The sequence below is a fragment of the Trichomycterus rosablanca genome, chromosome 23 (assembly GCF_030014385.1).
Source record: "Trichomycterus rosablanca isolate fTriRos1 chromosome 23, fTriRos1.hap1, whole genome shotgun sequence".
In the NCBI taxonomy this organism is placed as follows: domain Eukaryota; kingdom Metazoa; phylum Chordata; class Actinopteri; order Siluriformes; family Trichomycteridae; genus Trichomycterus; species Trichomycterus rosablanca.
The window spans coordinates 2,161,211-2,182,268 of record NC_086010.1 but is presented as its reverse complement, the minus strand read 5'-3'; the positions used below and the strand labels follow the sequence as shown (position 1 = coordinate 2,182,268).

The following is a 21,058-nucleotide window of genomic DNA, read 5'->3' as shown; positions in this document are numbered from 1 at the left end:
TCGAGTGTGCTAATAAAAGAACTCGTTGGTACTGTTTGTACCAGAATAAGCAGAACCAGGAGAACAGACGTGAGATTAGCTTTCAATCAATGCTTGGCGTTGAACTTAAAGTATTTTCCTAAAACAGGCGACATTATCTCTAAGAATTTAAAGTTACACTGCATTTAGTACTAATTATAGAGATGTAAGATGTGACTTTTAATGAAATAGCTCAAACAACATCAAATTCAAGTCTAAACAAATACACTGCAATTGTCCGTCAGGTCGAAAAGGACTCAGAACTCGATCTTTTTCTATAATTCAATGATCTTTCATGAATTTAAATGATCTTATAAATGTATTTGTGAATACTGGAATATCAGCAAAGTTAAAAACATACAGCAAAGTAGATATTTACCTTATGACAGATGTATGGTGTAGCTGGTATGCAGTAACAAACCACTTCATCAAATTCATCTATTAATCCAATCATCATTAAAGTGCAAAGTTTACCTACACTTGTAAGGTATATGTATGAAGAATTTTGTGCTAAGCGTCTCACAAATTTGTGTATGTTTGGGTCTGGGTTTAGTTAAAAACACAAATCCTTTCACTGATTATGATTCTCTACAGCTGGTAATTCAGAGCTTCTAAAAACTACATTAAAAAGTGGTCAGATGTAACTTAAAACCCAATAGAAACGAGGTTTGACTGAATTAGAAACTGCTTTAACACAGACGAGACTGTCCACAGCCGAGCAACCATTTCGCCATGGGCATAGACACCGCTGTGGAAGAAAGAAGGCCCCCGCTCAACTAAATTTTATTGCTAATCGCACAAAGAAGCAGATGCTGTGGCTTTTTTCCTTTACTGACAGCCCCTAAATCCAGCCCCTAAATCCAGCCCCCAGGCTGGCCGTTGTTAAAGAACTGGTAGACGACTTTACACCTTATAGTCTGCATCCGTGTTTTGGAAACAAGGGTATCATACAACTGGGGGGCTTTGCTATATCTGCCATCAAGAACACTCCAGTAGCCCAGAATTGCAGGCTGGATCTCCACAAATGATAAACAACCACTGAAAGAATTCAACAAGCATCCACCTCTATTATAGGAAGTTCCAATAAAAACAGACCTAGATTTTTTTGTAGATCATTTTCTTCAAGACGTTAATAAGCAGAAAGACATTTTTTAATAAAAAACAACTTTTATTTCCGTTTAAAAAATAACCCTTCCCACACAAATCCCCCAACACTATTACATACAGAGCCAAACTAACTTTCATTCACATGTAATTTAAATCAGCCTATTAGGAAGTGCTTTGATAAACAAGGGCCGTTCTTTTGCAGTGGCTTCGTATTGCTTTTACGGTGAGGCTAAGTAAAGTTTGTTCTCCAGTTTCCTATTTATAAAGTCCATGAGTCGCATGTGGCTTCTAAGAATTAAAGTACTGCATCATGACAAAATTGCTGGATCGATCTCAGATGGGAGAGAATGCACTGGTTATACAGGCCCAACAATAGGGAGCTACAAATACATTTCAAAGTAGTCGGTTTGGTCAAACATAATATCTCACGAAGTAAATAAAACATGATTAATCCTGATTACATCTCAATCTCTTCGTATTTAACCGGACCACGTGTGGAGGACGTTTTTATTTTGAGGTGCTTTCGAGGCTGAAGACGACCATGACTCCCTCATGGCTGCTGCTAAGGTACGAGAAGTGCGTTTACAAACGAAAACTATTTTTGGCGTGAAACAACGATCAGTCACGACACGACTGATTAAAACATGCAATACATAAAATGGCTAGTCGAAGGACACTAGGTTCTTCTCTTCGATGCACAGTGTACATGGTACACATCATGAAGATCTAGGCGAGAGAAGAGGATGCAACAAGGTAGGCGTGTGTTACCGCGGCTGCTACGCCCACGGTGTGACCGGGGCTTTGAAATGACAATGCTGGTTGCCTCTGCGTGTTGGCGAAGGCCGGGTGGGCCGCGGTTGTACCCGGCTGCAGTGCTTTCACATATCTGAGGGGGCGGAGTAGCTACAAAGAGAAGAGGCGTGAGGGAAGCGTGTCACGTCCTTCTCGGACCGTGGAATGTGCAGTGTGAGCAGAGTTGATCCAGAGCGGCTGCCGCTTCCTCTGGCGCTCTTCTCTGGGTCTGCTCTGCGTCGAATAAAAAGACCTTGTATTGCTTCAGGTACAGACCAGTTTAGAGATGCTGGAAGGCTCTTGTGGAGAGGAAGAAAACAGTTCTGAGACTGTCGTAACAAGGTAAAGTCTCTCGATTCCTGGCAGAGACTGACCAGTCAGGTGCCAGAATGCAGCATGGATATTTTCCTGACATACAGACAGAAAGATTCATTCATGGTTTGGAAGGATAAGTGCCTCTGAATGGTGGGCATCACATTTTTCAGAATGCTGGTTTTGGTGTAGGTAGCGGTCCAGAGAGGCCATGCATGATTCGTTTCCTAACTCAGTCACTCTCCTAACTAGGAGCAACTGGTACTTCGCAATCCACCTACTGCAGCATTCGTGGGAGGTGAGGTACTCAAGGGAAACCCATACATACTAAATAACAGGATCAAACCCAGAACTAAAAGCCTATCCATCACTTTCTCGATCATATTTATTGAAGTCAATCCACCAGCTTGCATATTGTTTGGAGACAGGAGAAAACCTTCTTCCTAAAAACATGCAGGGGTTGGGTTGGCATATTTATTATAGGGTGGCACCAGACACTGACCTGTTTAAGGTAGTCAGTGAAACAGCACGTCTGTTTAAGAACATGATGGCATTCAAAAGAGATGCAGCTTTCACGATACACCCCAGTTACTCTGGTGGCTTAAAACTTTCCTTGTGTTGGTAACGTTGGATTTAAAACTTGAGCCAAATATTACTAAATATAATTAATTAACCACACTAGGGAAGATGACCAAGCAGTTTCTTCAACCTTACGTCCAGCTCTTCAACCTCATTTATTTACAGCTGAGGTCAAACGTTTACATACACCCATACAGAACACGTTTGTTGAGGCAGTCAAATTGGAATGACTGGATAACACGTTTCTTCATCCAAAAATACTTCTAAATCGGAAAATCTACCGGGTTCAAATATGCAAACAACTTACAACCTTCTGTAACGTCGATTAACTTTGTGCCATAGCAGCAGAAAGTGCAGAAAGTGGACGGAATAATAAAAACGGGTCGTTACTTCCAAAGTCTTGTCTTTCGGAATGGCTAAATCAGGCTAATATTGAGCTCGTGGAATGACCTTAATGTATAGGAATATAGGAAAACTTGGTGGTTAAACTTGGACCTTTGATTCTCTCAAGTTCACAGGATTAGAACCGTGGCAGAAATGATTGGAATATGGAAACATGGTCTGAAAATAAGACGTCAGGAAAGACGAATGCATGGCATCTCTGGACTTTTGTATAAATGCACCGACAGTCCGTCTATCATCAAACTAACGCCGCCACTGGCTACACAGGCGGATCTAAATACGATCGGCTACACCAAATGCACGTCTTCAGTATCCGTGGATCGCCACACAGTCCATCCTGCTTGTACGCCGGAATGGAAGGTTTTCAACAACCCGGGCTCGCGGTGTCTAAAAGCTAACACTAAGTGCTAAAATCGTCCGTTCTGTAACACTGTTTAAAACAACAATAATAATAATAAAAAACAAAACAATACAAATTCATACAGTGAGAAATAAAATGACACGTCTGTGTTCGGTTCCACTGGCGGGCAGCCTAGCGCGAGAGGAAGAGTTGTAGTGGCAGTTGAATCTTCAAGTCGGTGGTGGACGGTCGTGCCGTTCCTCATCCATATTGCATATAAACGTACAGGTACACACACGCCGTGAAGGTAGTTCACAACAACACAGTTGAAAACAGTAACAGAGTCTAGTCCCGTCCGGCTCCCAGCGGGTCGTTCTGCTGGGGACGGTCCTGTCGAGGTGCGTAGGGTTTGTGGTTCTCGTGATGCTGTAAGGACTGGCTCAGAGAGGTCAGGAGGCTCCTCGGACCCTTGTAGTGCAGACGCTCAGGCGAAGTACATGGTCCTCAGGGTGTCGTGGTGGATCTGTACGGCTCTGGCCAGAGCCTGGGGGTCGCGGCCGTTGCTCTGGCCCGAAACGTGGCTGCCCTCCCCGCTACAGAGACGCGAGAAAGAAACGTTCATCTATATTACAGTTTCACATAAAGAAATACATTTTCACACCCGTTCTAAGTGTAACTAGCTACAGTTCACAAGTTTAATATCAAACACAGTCTTGGACAATTTAGTGTTTCCAATTCACCTCACTTGCATGTCTTTGGACTGTGGGAGGAAACCGGAGCACCCAGGGGAACCCCACGCGGATACGGGGAGAACATGCAAACTCCCCACAGAAATTAGTATTCCTGAGAAATTCCAAATTAAGCCAATCGCTCCCTCGTTCTCATCTGCAAAGCCTTTCCACAAGAGTTTGGAGTGTGTCTGTGGGAATTTGTGCCCATTTAATCCATAGAGGCAGAGAGGTCAGGTCAGGCTGACCTTCAACTGATGTTAAAAGAGAAGAGAAGGTCTGACTTCCATCCCAAAAGTGCTGAGCTGGGTTGAGAGAGCTGGGTTTATAAAGCTGGCTTTGTGAAAGAGAGCGGGGACTTCCCCAAACTGTTGCCACAATGTTAAAAGTATATCATTTACCTTATATCGTTTTATACACCTGTTGGAAATGAATGTGGCAGAAATTACAAAATAAAATCATTAGGATGGGTGTCCACATACTTTTGGGCATATTTTTACTGCCCAGTAAACTGAAAGCCTTCTAGCTGGCCAGACTGGACTGGTGTTTCTCTTACCTGTCGTGCTCTTTGTCCACCAGGTGGTAGCGGGCACGGAAGGCCACCAGCCGGGCGTAGTAGGCGGGCGCAGGGATGGACACCGAGCGCGTGCAGCGGACGTACGTGTGGCACAGCTGGTAGGTGAGGATCTGGAGCTCGTCTGCGGTGAAGCGATTGTCGTCCCACAGCACGTAGTAATGCGAGGGTCGGCTGGTGCCCTGAAACACGCCAGAACATCGTTTAGAGGCGCCGATTCTAGACAAAACACGCCAGAGGTTCCACGGAACGATTACGAGTTCAGTCGAGGATCTGAATTCACCTGAATTCCTGCATGACTGCACAGGTAGAAATCGAACTCGAAGGGGTGCGTGATGCTGGTGTCGACGGTGGTTCCTGCTGGAATGTTGCCACTTTTGCCAATCTGGGGGAAACGAAGGTTTTATTTTCACTTTAGTTTAGGATGAATTTCTTGGGGTGGCGATGAGGTGGTCAAATTTGGAGCTGACTCACCCTTTCTGACTTGTCGGCACAGAACAGGCGGGTGTGGTGGCGTTTCTGTACCACGATGTAGGTGATGCCGGGCTGGTAATCCTTCTCCAGTTTGATGCAGGCGTCCCGGATGGCCAGAAGCTCGTAGTGCAAGATCTGAAATGAGATCACAACCCTGAGTCACGTTGAATACACTGTATGGACAAAAGTATTGGGACACCCCTTCTAATGAATAAATACATGCGTTTTAACCACAACAGTTGCCAACAGGTGTAATAAATCATATAAAGAAAAAATATGCCTTCATCTTCATATGCAGCAACAGTTTAGGGAACTATAAAGACATGAAGAAAAGCTCAACAGCTCTAGAATGATTTATTTACTTATTTATTGATTTATTTATTTGTTTTATGCCTTGCTTACACCATAGTTATATTCAAACAAAATGGGTAGATAATTCTCACATCAGTCTATCATCCTCATCATGTGATGTTCTAATATGTTGTTTTTTAAATGCCCTCTTTTATTTTAGAAATTAGGGATTGTTTTTTTTATTGTATCATAGTCTTGGAACATCAAACATCAGCGCCCAGACATACAAATGCTCTTTTGACTAAACGGGCACAAATTCCCACAGACATACTGATGTGAGAAGCCTTCTCAGAAGAGCGGCTGTTGTTCAAGATCACATAGGCTGACAGTGGTAGCCTAGTGGGTAGAGCTTTGGGCTATCAACCGGAAGATTGGCGGTTCAAATCCAGGCTCTGCTATGCAGCCACTGTTGGGCCCTTGAGCAAGGCCCTTAACCCTGTGTGCTCCAGGGGTGCCGTACGATGGCTTCCAAACAAGCTGGTATATGCAAAGAAAGAATTTCATTGTACTGTACACGTGTACATGTATAATGACAAATAAAGGATATCTTAGTGGTCACTTTATTTTAAGACAGTTTGTTTGTGAGATGTGATAAAACAAGCATGTGGTCAGGTGTCCAAATACTTCTGGCTATATAGCATCTTGTCCTCTGTTCTGCGCTGACGCTTTCATATTGGTACAGTTCGGCTCCGGACGATGAACGTACTGACCTGTGGTAGCTGGCCTTCGGGTACGCCGTCCCTGTAGAAGATAATCCTGGTGGGCTTGAAGCGGGTCGACTTGTAGAACTGGATGAGAAGCTCGCGCACCATGTAGGAGAGATCCTCTATGATCTCCTGCCGGGGTCTCTGGACCCGTACCGTGGCACAGTACCGACTGGGGTGGGCGTCCATGCTCCCGACGACCTACAGAAAGACAGATCTGGTTAGAGGAGGGTAAACTGGACTTGTGGTGTCTACTGATCATGAGTTCGGACCAAGGTTCTGGAGGTAATGAGGGGAAGCATCATTTCGAGGGATAGAGGAACCACGGTGCCTCGCACCACTACGTTACACGACGTGGCCAAACATATGTGGACAGCTGACCACGAGCTTCTTGGACATCCATGCGCAAAAGCACGGGCATTAACGTTCAATTCCATCGTCTTTGTGGCTATAACAGCACCCGCTCCTCTGGAAAGGCTTTTCTGCAAGATTTTGGAGTGCTTCTGTAGGAATTTGTGCCTTTTCAGTCAACCAGGCCTGGCTCACAGTCCACATTCTAATTCATTCCAAAGGTGTTCAGAGTTTTTATGAAACAAACGCATGTAATGGAATGCTGGAACAGATAAGAGCTATCCGCAAACTCTTGCAAAGTTGGAAGAACATTATTTCTTTGCTATAGTAGATTTTATACACCTGTCCACAAACTTTTGGCCATACAGTGATGTTTATTGCATTGGTATTAAAGTGCTGCCACCTAGTGGCTCGGTGGAGGAGAGAGCAAATCCAGCTACCTCAGTTCACCTCTCCTCAAGAGGAAATATGGTCAGCACCACACACACACCCACACACACACACCCACACACACACTTTCTCTCTCCATCTCTTCCGTCCTGTTTCTGGTTATTCCCGTGACTCAGGCCCTCGTCACCATCCTCTCGGTGTAACCGAACGTACAGGGGGATGATGGGGTGCGAGGTGACGTATCGGCCTGCTCGGATGTGACTCATCACCGAAGCGCTCGCCCCCCTCCTCGGCTAACCACTCCTAAATCCTTCCCTGCCACTTCCGCTCCATGCCTCGCTCTCTGAGGAGCTCTACGAAAACCCGTCAGGGTGGACAGCGAGGCGGGGCCCCGAATTTTATCCAGGACGACTCGTTCTTTACGCTGTCATGTGTTGGACGTGGTGTTCTCTGTTCAACAGAACAGCTAGAAGCAGGGGCACATCCTATACTCACACGGCAACAGCATCGGCAGTGACGTCTGATCAAAAACACACCGCAGGTTTCATCTAACGAGCCACTTCAAGAGTAGAAAATACCACTTATATAATATCTTAACTCGATTTTTTTATTTCTATTCATACGCACGTTCACTTTTTTCCTCCCAGTCTAGTCAGATCTAATTAGCCGGTTGTATCTTCCATCCACTGCTGCAGATCGAGAAGGGTCGTAACTAACACACCTCCTCAGACACGTGTGCAGTACCAACCGCTTCTTTTCACCTGCATGAGGGGGGTTCACACAGGGATCAGCATCACGTACAGAGTCACGCACTGCTCTCCGTTATTCACCATCTCTGTGCAGCGCAATTGTACAGCCAATCATGTACGTAGGCACCTGGACGGCTGACAGTAGAGCTGGTGGGCCACCCGTGCGCCCCCCAAATTCAGATTTTGATGCTGCTTCTATTCCACAGATAATTATTATGCCCTTGATAAATTCTTGATTTGCCTTCCTGTCTCCCCTGTGATGTCCTTTTGATGTTTTATTTTCATGCCAATTATAAAAGCCGACCGCAAAAATCATCTAACTGGGCGCTCAGGTGGCACAGATGAGTGTTCGAGCCACAGACCTGGCCGGGCGTCTACACAAACACAATTGGTTTGAAGGAGGGAAGGTCGGACAGGGTCTCTTCCCGATGCCGCTGTGATACGAGATCTCCGGAGTTGGTCCGGGTGCATGCTCGAGTAGGAGGGGGTCGTAGCGTGGCTCTCCGTACGCAGTACAGCTCTGTGTGGGGAACCCAAAACTGGTAGGTGATAAGAAGCGGCAGCAGATTCGGGAAATAAAAAGGGGGGAAAGTCCAGAACAGGAGGAAAAAAATTAGCTAAATGTTTAATGCACTCAGCGGTCACTGGATTCTCACACAGAGCTACACCGTGTACGCTACTCATCCAGACAGCAGGAGTCGCTATTGCAGTGGCAATGAGGACAAACCCTCCCTCAGACACGGCCAGTTCTGTCTGTAAGACATTTGTATGTAGAACACAAATCTGGCTTGATGGACATGACGATAAAACGAAAATATCCAACACCCTCTCACCACCGCCCCTCTTTCTTTGTGTGTGTGTGTGTGTGTGTGATAGTGTATTATATTCACGCGTACAGCAGTAATGGAGGGCTTCTTCCCGTCTCCTGCCGGCGGGTGAGTGACGTCCGCACCCAGGAAGATGACGGGCTGCTGGAACACTGCTGACCTGCAAATGGAACAAGGTGAACATAGTGTATAAATACACAGATTACCTGTGTACAAATCTACCTATTTCTCTCACACACACACACAGCGCTCACCGTTGGTGCGGTACCAGGATGTTGTTGATGCCGCCGAGTTTGACGTTGATCTTGAGGCAGAGGTTGGAGAGCGTCTGAGGCGAGGTCTTCACCACGTTCTTCACCTGGACACACTGAGTGGCCATTCCTAACAGGGTATCTCCTACACGCTTCACCTCCGCTACACACACACACACACACACACACACACGTTCATAAAAATGTGATATAAACATCCAAGACATGAACAGGAGACTTCTGCATTATGCCCAGTGTTCCTGTGTGGTGCCAGACCAACATGAACCTGACCATGATGAAGCATTTATTTGGGCTTGGTACACCCCCTACCCCGAGACAAAGCCAACGTCTGTGCAGATGCCCGACACGGTATTTAAATTAAACACTGAAAGGACACACAAGCATCAGCACTGTGCTGTATGGCGTACCATAGACGGGCGTTTTCCCGGGCAGGATGACGATGATGAGCTGCAGGCCGGCGTACGTGTTCTTCAGGTGCCTGAACATGGGCTCCACGCTGTCGGCTCCCTGCGCGTACTTACAGAAACACGGCTGGCCCTGGATGGGCATCCCGGCGTCCTTCGAGATCTTACGTAGCTGGTCGGTGAAGTTCCTGCAGATGCGACACATTATAATGTATTATTGTAACGCGGCGCTCGGGTGGCACAGGGGTCTGTTACGCTGGACCACCATCGCTGAGATCCAGCAGCCAGCCTGGTGAGCGACTTACTTGAGCACCTCCTCGCGACACTGTTTCTGTGGGGCGAAGCAGGCGATGGCCCACACTTTGATCTCGATGCCATTGTAGAACTGCTTCCCTCGCATGTCCCAGACTCCCTGGTTGGGTGTCGCTATGGCTCGGTTCTAAAGAAAACAAACGTTTGGGGAAGGGGGGAAACAAATTAGCCCGGCACAGAATCAGCCATACGGTCTGATACAGAATTATTAATATGGAACTTTATGATATGCACAATTACTCATGGTACTGTTGATAAAAATGTCTGTAATAAGACGTTGTTGCCTAGTGTTTAAGGTACTGGACTAGTAATCAGAAAAATGCTGGTTCAAACCCCACCACTGCCAGGTTGCTGCTGTTGGGCCCTTGAGCAAGGCCCCTAATCCTCAACTGCTTAGACTGTATACTGTCACAGTATTGTAAGTCGCTTTGGATAAAGGCGCTTGCTAAAATGCACAAATATAAAGATATAAACTGCACCTTTTAGGCTTACAGCTTTAGTTTTTTGTCCTTTGTTATAACTTCTAATATGCTTATTTATTTAGATGTTAGATTGTTATATATTATTATGTATTATATATGCATAACATTACATTTAAAATTTTATTTTATTTCCTTTCTTTGGACTGTGGGAGGAAACCAGGGCTCCTGGATGAAAACCAATCGGACACAGGAAGAACATGCAAACTTCGTCCCACCTGGGGATCAAAACCAACAGTGCTACCCACCGAGCCACCATGCTGCTCAATAATATATATTTCTTGAGTGATATAGCTTATTTTTTAGCTAATTAGACAACAGCTGTCGCAAAGAAGTCTCCATCAGGTCTAATCTCCTTCAAAACAAAGGCTAGTTGTGTCTGCTTGTTGTTTTCCTACACATTATATACTGTGATTTCAATTTCCACCAATGTTAATAAGTAGAATCTTAATTCTGAACAGTAACTAGTCTGTGCTCTGCCTATCACACCGATCCCAGTGTGATCTTCAGCTGCACAGTTTCACACCTAACAAACATCTAAATGAGAAGGAAAGCCAAGAATCACAGACTAAATATAAAACATCCAAAATAAAGCCATCGCGGGGTCTAATTGTGACTCCAGCGTCTCTTACCCTGCCGCCGTACTGTAGAATGGGAGCTGGGAGGACTCGACCCGTCACCTCTGCCATGTCGTCCCGGACCTTGATCCCGAACTCTTGGATGTAGGGGTCTAGGTTGAAGTTCGCATTCTTCATCTGAAGAGAGAGACACAGAACACACCGTCCAGATGTAACTCTGAGAATCTGTGACTTACAGACGATCATATAAATTATTAATCTGTCATCATTAATACAATAAGAGAGTTTAATTTAGTTGTGGCCAGTTTTCTCTCTCTTGTCATTGCCGCCAACCCCAATCAAAGAGGGTCAAGAATCACTTCTTTTCACCCGCCAGGGTGAGTTCTCACGGAGAGCAGTAACATGTGTGGAGAGCCACGCACTGACATTCATGATTAGCCGCCCTCGTGTAGGTACATCGACAAGTCAAATGTAATGAGGAACCCTTTTTCAGCCACTGTCCCTCATGCTACAGACACACAACCAATAGTGTGTCTGTGTAGGTGCCTGGCCGGCTGATAGCAGAGCTGAGATTTGAACTTGAGAGCTTGAGATCTAAGCAATGGTGATGGAAGTCTGCACAGTTTTATATTGTCAGAATTGATGTGGCCCGGAGTGAAGAGGCCCAACGTGATCCATGAGGGCGTTCTCTAAATACCAGTGAACAATCCAGGCCAGCACTCACCAGTCTGCTGATCTCCTCCTGTCGGTCGGGTGCAGAGCGCGCCGTGGCTTTGATCATGGTGGACGTCTGATTGTCCGTCAGTTTTTTGATGCACCGCTGCCCGGCCACAATGTTACACACCTGAAACAGAACAAAACCCAGTGATGAGAAACTGCTTCTGTCCTGTCAGTGCAATGGAACGCCTCTAAGAGAACTTAGTAAAATGGTACGTTTTTGAGAGGACTTTCCTAGATGTTAAACCTCCTCAGATATGACGGCTCACCTCCCCAGACTAGCATCAGTACAAGGCGTATTCCTTTAATATCTCACCTCCAGAGGCAGGTAGGTGTGTTTCTGCTCCTGGCCCACCTGCAGGCAGGGTAGATGTGGGTACTTCAGCTGCAGGTTGTACTTCTGTTTGAAATACTGTGCCACCGTACACTCCACCGTCTGGCCGCTCTCGAGCTGCAGCGGAAACCTGCCGACAGAGACGGGCATCACGTGAAATGTTTGAAATATACATTCTTTTTTGGGCAACAAGACTTCAGATTTAGATGAATAACGCTCACGTTTGGTGGCTGGCGGGGCGGCGGGTGACGTTACACACTCTGTACTTTCGTTTCATCTGTCCGCAGTGCGTCACTTCTACCTTCAGGCCTGAAACACACGAGCACACACATGGGAACGTCGAAACATCACAGGAACTTTGTTTTAAACCTAAAAAAAAATAACATTTATTTGGTGAAATGATGTGCTCGTAACGTCCAGGTTCAAAATGATTTGTGATCGATTCCCAGCTGGATGGATGATTTTGTATCTCCAGTTCACCTCACTTGCACGTCTATGGACTTTGGGCGGAACCCAGGGCTCACAGAGGAAACCCACACAGACACGGGGAGAACATGCAAACTCCACACAGAAAGGACCCAGACCGCTCCACCTGGGATCTAAACCCAGGACCTTCTTGCTGTGAGGCGGCAGCGCTACCCACGTCGCCACCGTGCCGCCCGAATCGCCTTTCAGTGTGCAAAAGTGATGCTCGGGTGAAGCGAACAGCTGTACCTTTGATCTCCTTGGTGAAGCGAACCCTCTGGGAGTCGGTCAAAGTTTTAGGCTGCTCGTCGATGTTGCGGATGTCCAGAACCTCGCACATGAACTCGATGACCGGCTGAGCTTTGTAGAAAGCCGTGGCCGACACTGAAGATTCAAAACACACAAAGTTTTAATATATTATTACAGACGCTCAGGATAAAAACCCGTCTAATAAACAACTGGAGCTCATGAATATTTATAGAATCACTATTTTTATCAAAATGTATTATAAGTGCATTGTTTATTTATTCCATGGTTTATAGGGTCAAAATTCAATTTAAAAATTACCATTACAGGATAAACAAATCATTTTTTAAGTGATGCTTTTTGAAACACCTGACCACGAGCTTGTCCGATACTGGACATCACGTCAAAAACCATATGCTATAATATAAAGTTCACACTTTGTGGCCATAACAGTCTCCCACCCCCTGAGAAGGCTTTCCACAAAGTGTTTTGGATCACATTTACGATCGTGCATGTGAGAAATTGAGCCCATTCTGTCAAAACCTCAGTGCAACAGTGCTGTTGCCTTATCAGCCGATCAGTGCGCTGTCCGCATCAGGTAGCCTAAATGCTGGATCTGGATGTGGGGCAACGAGGGTCACAGGTCTACTTCTTAATCTACACATGATACCTTACGTATCAAGAACGTTTTCAGGCTGAGAGGTCAGAACTAGGGGTTGTGTAAACAAAAATTAATCTATATTATTGTTAAACAAGCAATCCTGAACCACCGCCTTAAACAAAAGCATAAAGACACAATCAATAGTATCATAAGTGCATTGTTTATTTATTCCAGGGTTTGTAGGGTCAAAATTCTATTTAAAAATTACCATTACAGGATAAACAAATCATTTTTTAAGTGGTTCTTTTTAAAACGTCTGACCACAAGCTTGACTGGTACTGGACATCACATCCAAAAATCACAAGCATTAATATAAAGTGTGTTTTGAATCACATTTAGGATCATGCATGTGAGAATTTGTGCCCATTCAGTCAAAACCTCAGTGCAACAGTGTTGTTAGGATTTTCACACTTGCTTTATCGACTGATCAGGGCACTGTCCGCATCAGGTTGCCTAAATGTTGGATGAAGGGCAACGAGGGTCTTAGATCTACTTTTTAATCTACACGTGATACCTAACGTATCAAAAACATTTTGTATTGCAATCATTGGATCTTATTCCACTGGTCACTGCGAGTGACTGACCGCAGGAGCCAGAGCGATGACTGAACGTCCCTTACCGTCGATGTTGAGCATCATCTTCCACATGGCGGGCCGTACGGACTGGTGGAAGCCGAACCAGACCTCCCGCCCTCCTCCCAGCGGATGGTAGTACCCTTCAGGAGGGGAGAAGAAGGAGCGGCCCACCGGCGTGTACCTGTCAGGGGTAACAGAAGCCTGTCAGAGAAAACTGCGAACCTGACCAGGATAAAAAGGTGGTACAAGTAGACCGAACTATGAATGCATGAATGAATATGAAACACTGGTGGATGGGTTCCTAATATTTTTGGCCACCAGCTCCCTCAGCCACAGATTTTGGGAGGCAGAGGTTCACGTACCTCATGGAGGCCAGGTGTCTCATGGCCACGTCCAGAGCCTGAACCGAGTCCAGCGGGACCTGCAGACGCCCGCTGACCAGAGTCTCCTGCAGCAACCGCCACGAGACCTTGTCCAGCCAGCCGATGGACACTTTAAAGATGCGGTCCTTGCCCTCGCCCGGGATGGTCACCTCGAAGTCCACCTGAAACCAAACCCATAGAGGTCGACGGATCACAAACAGGTTCACAAAACAAGAGTAGATTAAAATGTGGTTGTTTTGTTTAGTGTTTTGATGTTTGGACTTCTCTGACGGACCTTCTCACTTCCTATAGGGAGAGCCAGGACCGTGTAGATGTTCCTCTTGCCGTCGTAAACTGGCTTGCGGTCGCCGAAGAGCTGCGGTTTAAAATGCTGCACCATGTACTCCACCACCTCCCTGCGCAGGAGCAAACAGAACAAATGAGTGGTTTTAACAGAGGACAAATGCTGGGGGGGAACTGCATTCTGTTACTGACTACATTTCCCAGAATCCCTTGTGTTTCTTTCTTTATTCTTTCAATGTACCAGTTAGCAATTGTTGTGGCAATAATTGGTCTGGGGCATCTGACATGACACAAGGCTTGTGGGGAAACGAAACGATCTACGTACCTGTTGACCCGACGAGGACACTTGTCAGGCTTGATGTCCACCTCGTAGTGGTAGACGTCCATCTTGGGGATCTCCACTTCGAAGTAGTTGGCCAGCAGCTTGATGGGCTTGCCGACGGTGCCCATGCCAGGCCTCCGGGGCGCCTGGAAGACCTGCTGCATGGGCGGGGGGTACGGCGCCGTGGGCACTGAGCAAGAGACAGAGAATCAGAGATTAGAGATTCGGTGTCAAACGGCATCGTCAGTGAGAGTGTGATGATGATGATGATGATGATGGTAAAGAGTGAGGGTGTATTGGTAAGGATGAGATCACACGCTGACACTCATTACTGAACACAGAGGAGAGTTACAGTAATGATGAGATCACAGCTCTGTCACTGCACACAGGACGCACAATTCAATAAATATTTAGACACCTTGACCTTTTGTGCATGTTTATGTGTTTGGATTTGATCTGATCTGAAAGCATTTTGCACCCTAATCCAGTCGTGGCCAATAGTAGCTTAGCTCTTGCTCATCTCTGCCGCCACCACCATCAGGGAGAGCCGAGACCGTCGGGCAAAACACGTGCAGCAAAGCTGAGATCTGAACTCGCCTCGTTCAGGAGCAGCACATTATCACCGCGTCGCTTAGGCACAAACCCAGCGACAATATGCGGCCGAGGCCGTGTGGAACAAGTAGAATTAAACATGCCTCGTAAGCAAGGATCCTGTTAGAACGTGCGGGACAAAAGAAGAGGCGACAAACAAAAAGACTAAATAAAAAAGCGGGTTGGAAAGGGTAGGGGAACCAGGAGATGAAAAGCTCAAAGCTGCTGACGTTGGAAATAATCTGGCTTAGAAATTCTTGCCTCGCGTCCTGAAACTTTTGACCTGATCGAGTGAACCCCGCCTAATCGAATGCAGATAAGCAAGCAAGTGAGAGAATAAACAGACAGTCCAGATGCAAGGGCATCACAATTAGCTACCAAGGGTGGCACTTGGGTGGCACAGGGGTAAAGGACACGAGCCCACTACATCACTACGCAGTCATTGCTTTGTGATGGTTGGCTGCACAGACGGGTCTAAGTCTGTCTCAGTCACTTGTAGCAATGATAGCTTAACTATTATGATGATACATAAGCAGTGGTAGCTCAGCTGGGTGCCGGTTCAAGCCCCACCATCACCAAGTTGACATTGTCGGGCCCCTGGGCAAGGCCCTTAACCTTCAATTATGAATAAAAGTGTCTGATAAATGCCATAACTGTCATGTAAACAATAAAGTCATGATGGCTGAGGTGAAAATAAATGATGCCAGGTTTTAATATTTAAATGTTTCACCAGTGGGTTAGTAATTAGAGACTAACGTTTACATTCTCGTGGGGTCAGACGTTATCTCTGAGCCACGTTGAAAAGTTCTGATCAGCATTCCAATTCATCCCAAAGGTGTTCAGTGGGGTTGAGGTCAGGGCTCTGTGCAGGCCACTGGATTTCTTCTACACCAAACTCATCAAACCAAGGTCTTCATACACTTAATGGACAAAAGTATTGGGACACCCCTCTTAAATTTTTAAATTCATGTGTTTTAACCACAACAGTTGCTAACAGGTGTAATAAATCAATCATTTAATTGAAATTATATGCTTCCAACTTTATATGCAGCAACAGTTTAGGGAAGGCCCTTTCCTGTTCCAGCATGACTCTATGAAGACATTAAGAAACTCCAGTGTCCTGCACAGAGCCCTGACTTCAGCCCCACTCAACATCTCTGGAATAAACCGGAGCGTCAACCCATCAGTGCTCAGCCATACAAATGCTGTCATCTTTTGACTGAATGGGCACAAATTCCCACAGACAAACTGTACTTCAAAGTGTTGTGAGAAGCCTTCTCAGCAGAGCAGCTGTTGTTCTAGCTGAACAGATCACACAGAGGTCAGTCGTTCAGTAAGCTCATGACGTTCGATAAGCTCATGGTCAGGTGTCGAATGCTTTCATAAATATATAGGAGATATTATACACACCTGTGGGTGCCACATAGTGCGTTTTGTGATGTTTGGGGGTAAAACAGGATCTTCAGTGACTCCTGCTTTATTAGGCGGGCTTTAACCCCTCCTCACGGGGGGAGAGACGAATGGAGTTGGGGAGAAAAAAAGAAGTTGGAGAAAGTAAAAGATAAAGGCTGACGCCCCCACATCAGCGGCGCGGCGCACACAACCACATTCCCAGCCTCACCATGGCGACTCCACAGCAACACACATTGTCATGGAGATGAGGCGACCCCGGGAGCATCGGGGGGTTCGGGGCGCGCCTTTACGCCGAGGCTTCAGCTGCGGCGAGGTATTGGGACGAGGCCATCGATCTTCCTTTACGCGCCCACTCGAGTTGAAGATCTGGTGGTGAAAGAGCACGCTTCAATCAAAGCATGATGGCGCATCAGGTGGATTCCAAACTGTCCGTGATGTGCGAACGGTACGAACGCGTTCAATAACGATCATGATGGTGTCAAACTGTGACCGGGGCCGAGGCAGATGGTTGGAGTAGGAGCCCGAGCCAAAAGAGAGGGGACAATAGCGCACCCCTCCCAATCCACCCCCCTCGTTTTCTTGAAGGAGCTGGAACAAGTGGAGGGCAGCGGCAAAACCACACGCTCTCATTGGTCCAGATGTCCTGTTGTTGTGGGTGTGAGTGCATGACCTGCTCAAGTGACCGACGTCCAGACACAAACCACCTGCCTGCTGGGACTCGCTCTCAGCCTTCAGTTTTAAAAGCTCTGGTGTAAATTTTACTTCACTTTTATCAGCTGTTTCAGTCTGTTCAGGGTCTCGGTGGGTACGGTTCCACCACGGCAGGAATACAATCAATCACAGAGCTTCGGCCACTCTAGCCAATCCCGTCTGTGTAAAAGACTGGTGAGAGATTTGAACCCGGATCCCAGCGGTATTGAGCTGGCGTGATTTAAATCTGTGCCACCTGAGTGCCCGCCAGAATTTCCATTTCATACGTTTCCAATATTTTCATCCTCAACAAATTTAGTAAGCCATCACGCCCCAAAAGAGACCACTCATTAGGCCAAGTAGATCCACACCATGACATCAAAATGACCCAGGGGTCGGGCAGCAGGAGGCCTGGGTACACGGGTACCATCCACACTTTCGGTCATCATCTGCATGGGTCACCCCATGACCCTTTAAGCAAGGTCCTTGACTTAAAATTCCAACCAAGGAGAACCAGGAGGAGCCAGCTAAAGGTCTGTAAACAGCTAGCAAGGTTTGGGAACACCTGAGGAACACCCAAAATACTGGAGAACTGGGCTGATCTTCTCATTCTGTTGTTACTGGAACCCTCAGCAAGAAGAGCTGATGGAAGATGAGATGACACGTCTCCAGGTAAGGAATCAGAATCAGAATCTTTTCCGCCCATCATCTATTTAAGAATCGTGGTGGCAACGGGGCAAGTAAAGAAGCTCAGGCATCTCCGCCCCCCTCAACTTCTACCAGCTCCTCCAGTGGGAGCCACAAGCAATCCCATGCCAGCCAGGAGATGTGGTCCCTACAGCGGGTACTGGGTCTGCTCCAGGGCCTCTTTCCAGCTGACCATGCCTGGTATACCTCCAACAGAAAGCAACCAAGAAGCTTCCTTATCACATGCCCAAACCACTTCAAACACGATGGAGCAGTGGTTCCACTCCAAGCTCCTCCAGGATCACAAATCATTATCATTATATTGACAGCAGGTGGACTTTTATGCAAGATACGCCCAGGAGATATTAACTGATGGGGTATAAGCATCTTACAAATCATTGGGAGAAAATGAGAGATTAAATAAAGTGCACGACCTGCACGAAATGAAATTACATTAACGGCATTTAGCAGATGCTTTTTTCCAACTGTGACTTACAGCAGTGGTAACCTGGTGGCGGTGGGAGTTTAACCAGCAACCTTCTGGTTGAATTACTAGTCCAGTGCCTTAACCATTGAGCTGAATGTTTATTAGGGTTGAGGTTAGGGCCACTGGAATTCCAGTGATACACTGGGAGAGGCTAAACTAAATAAAATCAATAATTAGAAACGGCATCTACATTCTTTTAGCCACAATGGGTATCATCAACAAATGTCTGAGGCTGAAGAGTGAAGGGGGGGGGGGGTTTCTCATTATCGGCTGCACCGGATTCTTTATGACTGAAAACCCCAAACTAAACATCTGCTACTAGGATCAATAATCCTTTGGGGTGCTGTTGGGTGGGAGGTGTCGTTGGGTGTGTGGGGTCTCTACATGCGCTGGAGGAGTGGTTTAAAGGGGAGGGTGAGGGGCCTTCAAAAAAATGGGGTTTAACATCGCCCAGGATTCCCACGACCTTCGGTGCCACAATCCCCCCCCTCCAAAAAAAGCACCACCTTTCACACTCGCGAGCTCAATATTTGTAGGATGCATTTGGCGGGGATCGGCAGGTCATTTTAAAAATCGGATCATTTAAAAATCGGACACGCCCTGGTAGAAAAACAAACAAACACTGGCAACAATTTAGAAGTAGTTACACACACACACACACACACACACACACACACACACACACACACACACACACACACACACACACCACATGTTCAGTACTTGGTTTAGGAGCTACTACAGAAGTCTGTTTTGGATACGTCTGAATTAATCAACATAATGGACTCAGTTTGGAGCTTTTCACTTTTGTGTTACTGAATCCCTCAAGTTCTGCCAAGCAGTTAGGAAGTAACACCCAAAAATGTTGAGTTTGTGCCACAGATGTTTAATGTGGTCAAGATCAAGAGTTTCAGACACATCTGATTTCTTTGTTCAAACCACTCTGTGTGTTATTAAGCGTCCAATCAATTCTAACCAGACTGAAAGTTTCTTCTGCTAAAAAAAACATACATATGAATCTACCTCCACCATATTTTACAGCAAGGATTGTGTTATTTGGCGGCTAGACTTGAATTCACACATAGTACAAGCTGGAAATTCCACATTAATCTTATAGGACCATAAGACTTTTTGCTTAAGTTCTTGTAGCCCAATAATACGTGTTTTTGGGTGACAGCTGGGCTATGGTTCTAGTTAGTCTGACCTAGGCAGCGTGGCTGTGATTTCATATTGTGTCTTTTTGAACTGAGCTCTACGATATTGTCTCCAGAACTGCTTGTTTCAGGTCAGTGTATTTTCCAGCCTCTGGACAGACCTGGTCATATTGATTGACCTTACAAAGAGATGTGAGAAGTAAATGAAAACAGCTGTATTGCACAGGATCAAAGCTCGTCTCACAAGTACAATGGGTGTGAATACTTTTTAAATAATTAATACTAACAAGGTGGTTACTGTATTTCTAAATATGTTGCATTATATAGCACAGGGAGATACAATGCATATAATGCACAAGGCTGCGTGTATGTAAAATGATCCATGGACCCAACATGCCACCCACTTTCCAAAACAAACCCCCTGAAACAAACCCCCTGAATTCCCAACATTTTAGCATCCCAGAGTCACCTACCAGCTCCTGATGGTCCCGGCTCCATCCCATTCAGCCTTTCAGATGATTCTTCTGGATAGTAATTCCGCCACGGCGGCGAGCCTGGTTCCCTCCCGACTATCAGGCTCCGTCTCTCGGCGTGTTAGCGGCTGTTCGCTCCGCTTCAGCCCCCCGTCGGAGCCCCCCGGACCCTGCGACTCTCTCTCCCCGAAAACAATAGCTCCCGTTCGGCTGCTCTCTCCAGAAGCTGCGGTGGATCTTTGGACGATTTTACGGTCCCGTTTCCTCCCGCTCGGTGTGTTTATGTTCCTGCTCTCCGTTCAAACACGAGTCCCCAGAGGAACAACAAAAAAACCCACCAGTCGGTCGGTCGGTCGCCCCAAAACAGCCTCCACCTCCTCCCCTCATCCCCTCATCCGCTCCTTCTGCTCCTTCTAACGGTTCGAGTCTCTCCGCCGTCCACATTATTTCTGCTTGCTGCCCCGCAGCGGCCGGTAGCATCTTCAACCAACAATGTATCTAATCCGTTTACTGTCTGTTGGTCACGGTCGCGGTGGGTGCGATTCACACAGTCACTCCTAGGGCAATGTGGTATCTCCTTTTAGCCTAACTGCACGTCTTTGGACTGTGGGAGGAAACCGGAGCACCCGGAGGAAACCCACACTGACAACATGCAAACTTCACACAGAAAGGACCCAGGTCACTCCACCTGGGAATTGAACCCAGGATCTTTTTGCTGTGAGGCTAATCAGAATATGTTTATTCATTTCATCATGGCCAGACCATCTCTTTACAACTTTCTGCATTTAGCGGACGCCTTTATCCAAAGCGACTTACAGTACTGTCTAAGCAATTA

At 46.5% G+C, this 21,058-nt stretch overlaps 1 protein-coding gene across 1 annotated transcript; it reads right to left on the bottom strand.

The window, feature by feature from the left end:
- Nucleotides 1-1,171: 1,171 nt before the first annotated feature.
- Nucleotides 1,172-20,526, bottom strand: ago1 (argonaute RISC component 1). Its single transcript, XM_062986032.1, has 19 exons — nucleotides 20,224-20,526; nucleotides 14,732-14,918; nucleotides 14,399-14,519; nucleotides 14,104-14,285; nucleotides 13,786-13,922; nucleotides 12,509-12,643; nucleotides 12,016-12,103; nucleotides 11,777-11,924; nucleotides 11,468-11,587; nucleotides 10,798-10,920; nucleotides 9,680-9,813; nucleotides 9,378-9,562; nucleotides 8,953-9,112; nucleotides 8,768-8,858; nucleotides 6,388-6,582; nucleotides 5,327-5,461; nucleotides 5,136-5,237; nucleotides 4,835-5,034; nucleotides 1,172-4,143 (listed from the first exon to the last, which is right to left on the bottom strand). The coding sequence occupies exons 1-19, from the start codon at nucleotides 20,246-20,248 to the stop codon at nucleotides 4,035-4,037; spliced, it is 2,577 nt and encodes an 858-aa protein (XP_062842102.1). The 5' UTR covers nucleotides 20,249-20,526; the 3' UTR covers nucleotides 1,172-4,034.
- Between the last annotated feature and the right edge of the window lie 532 nt (nucleotides 20,527-21,058).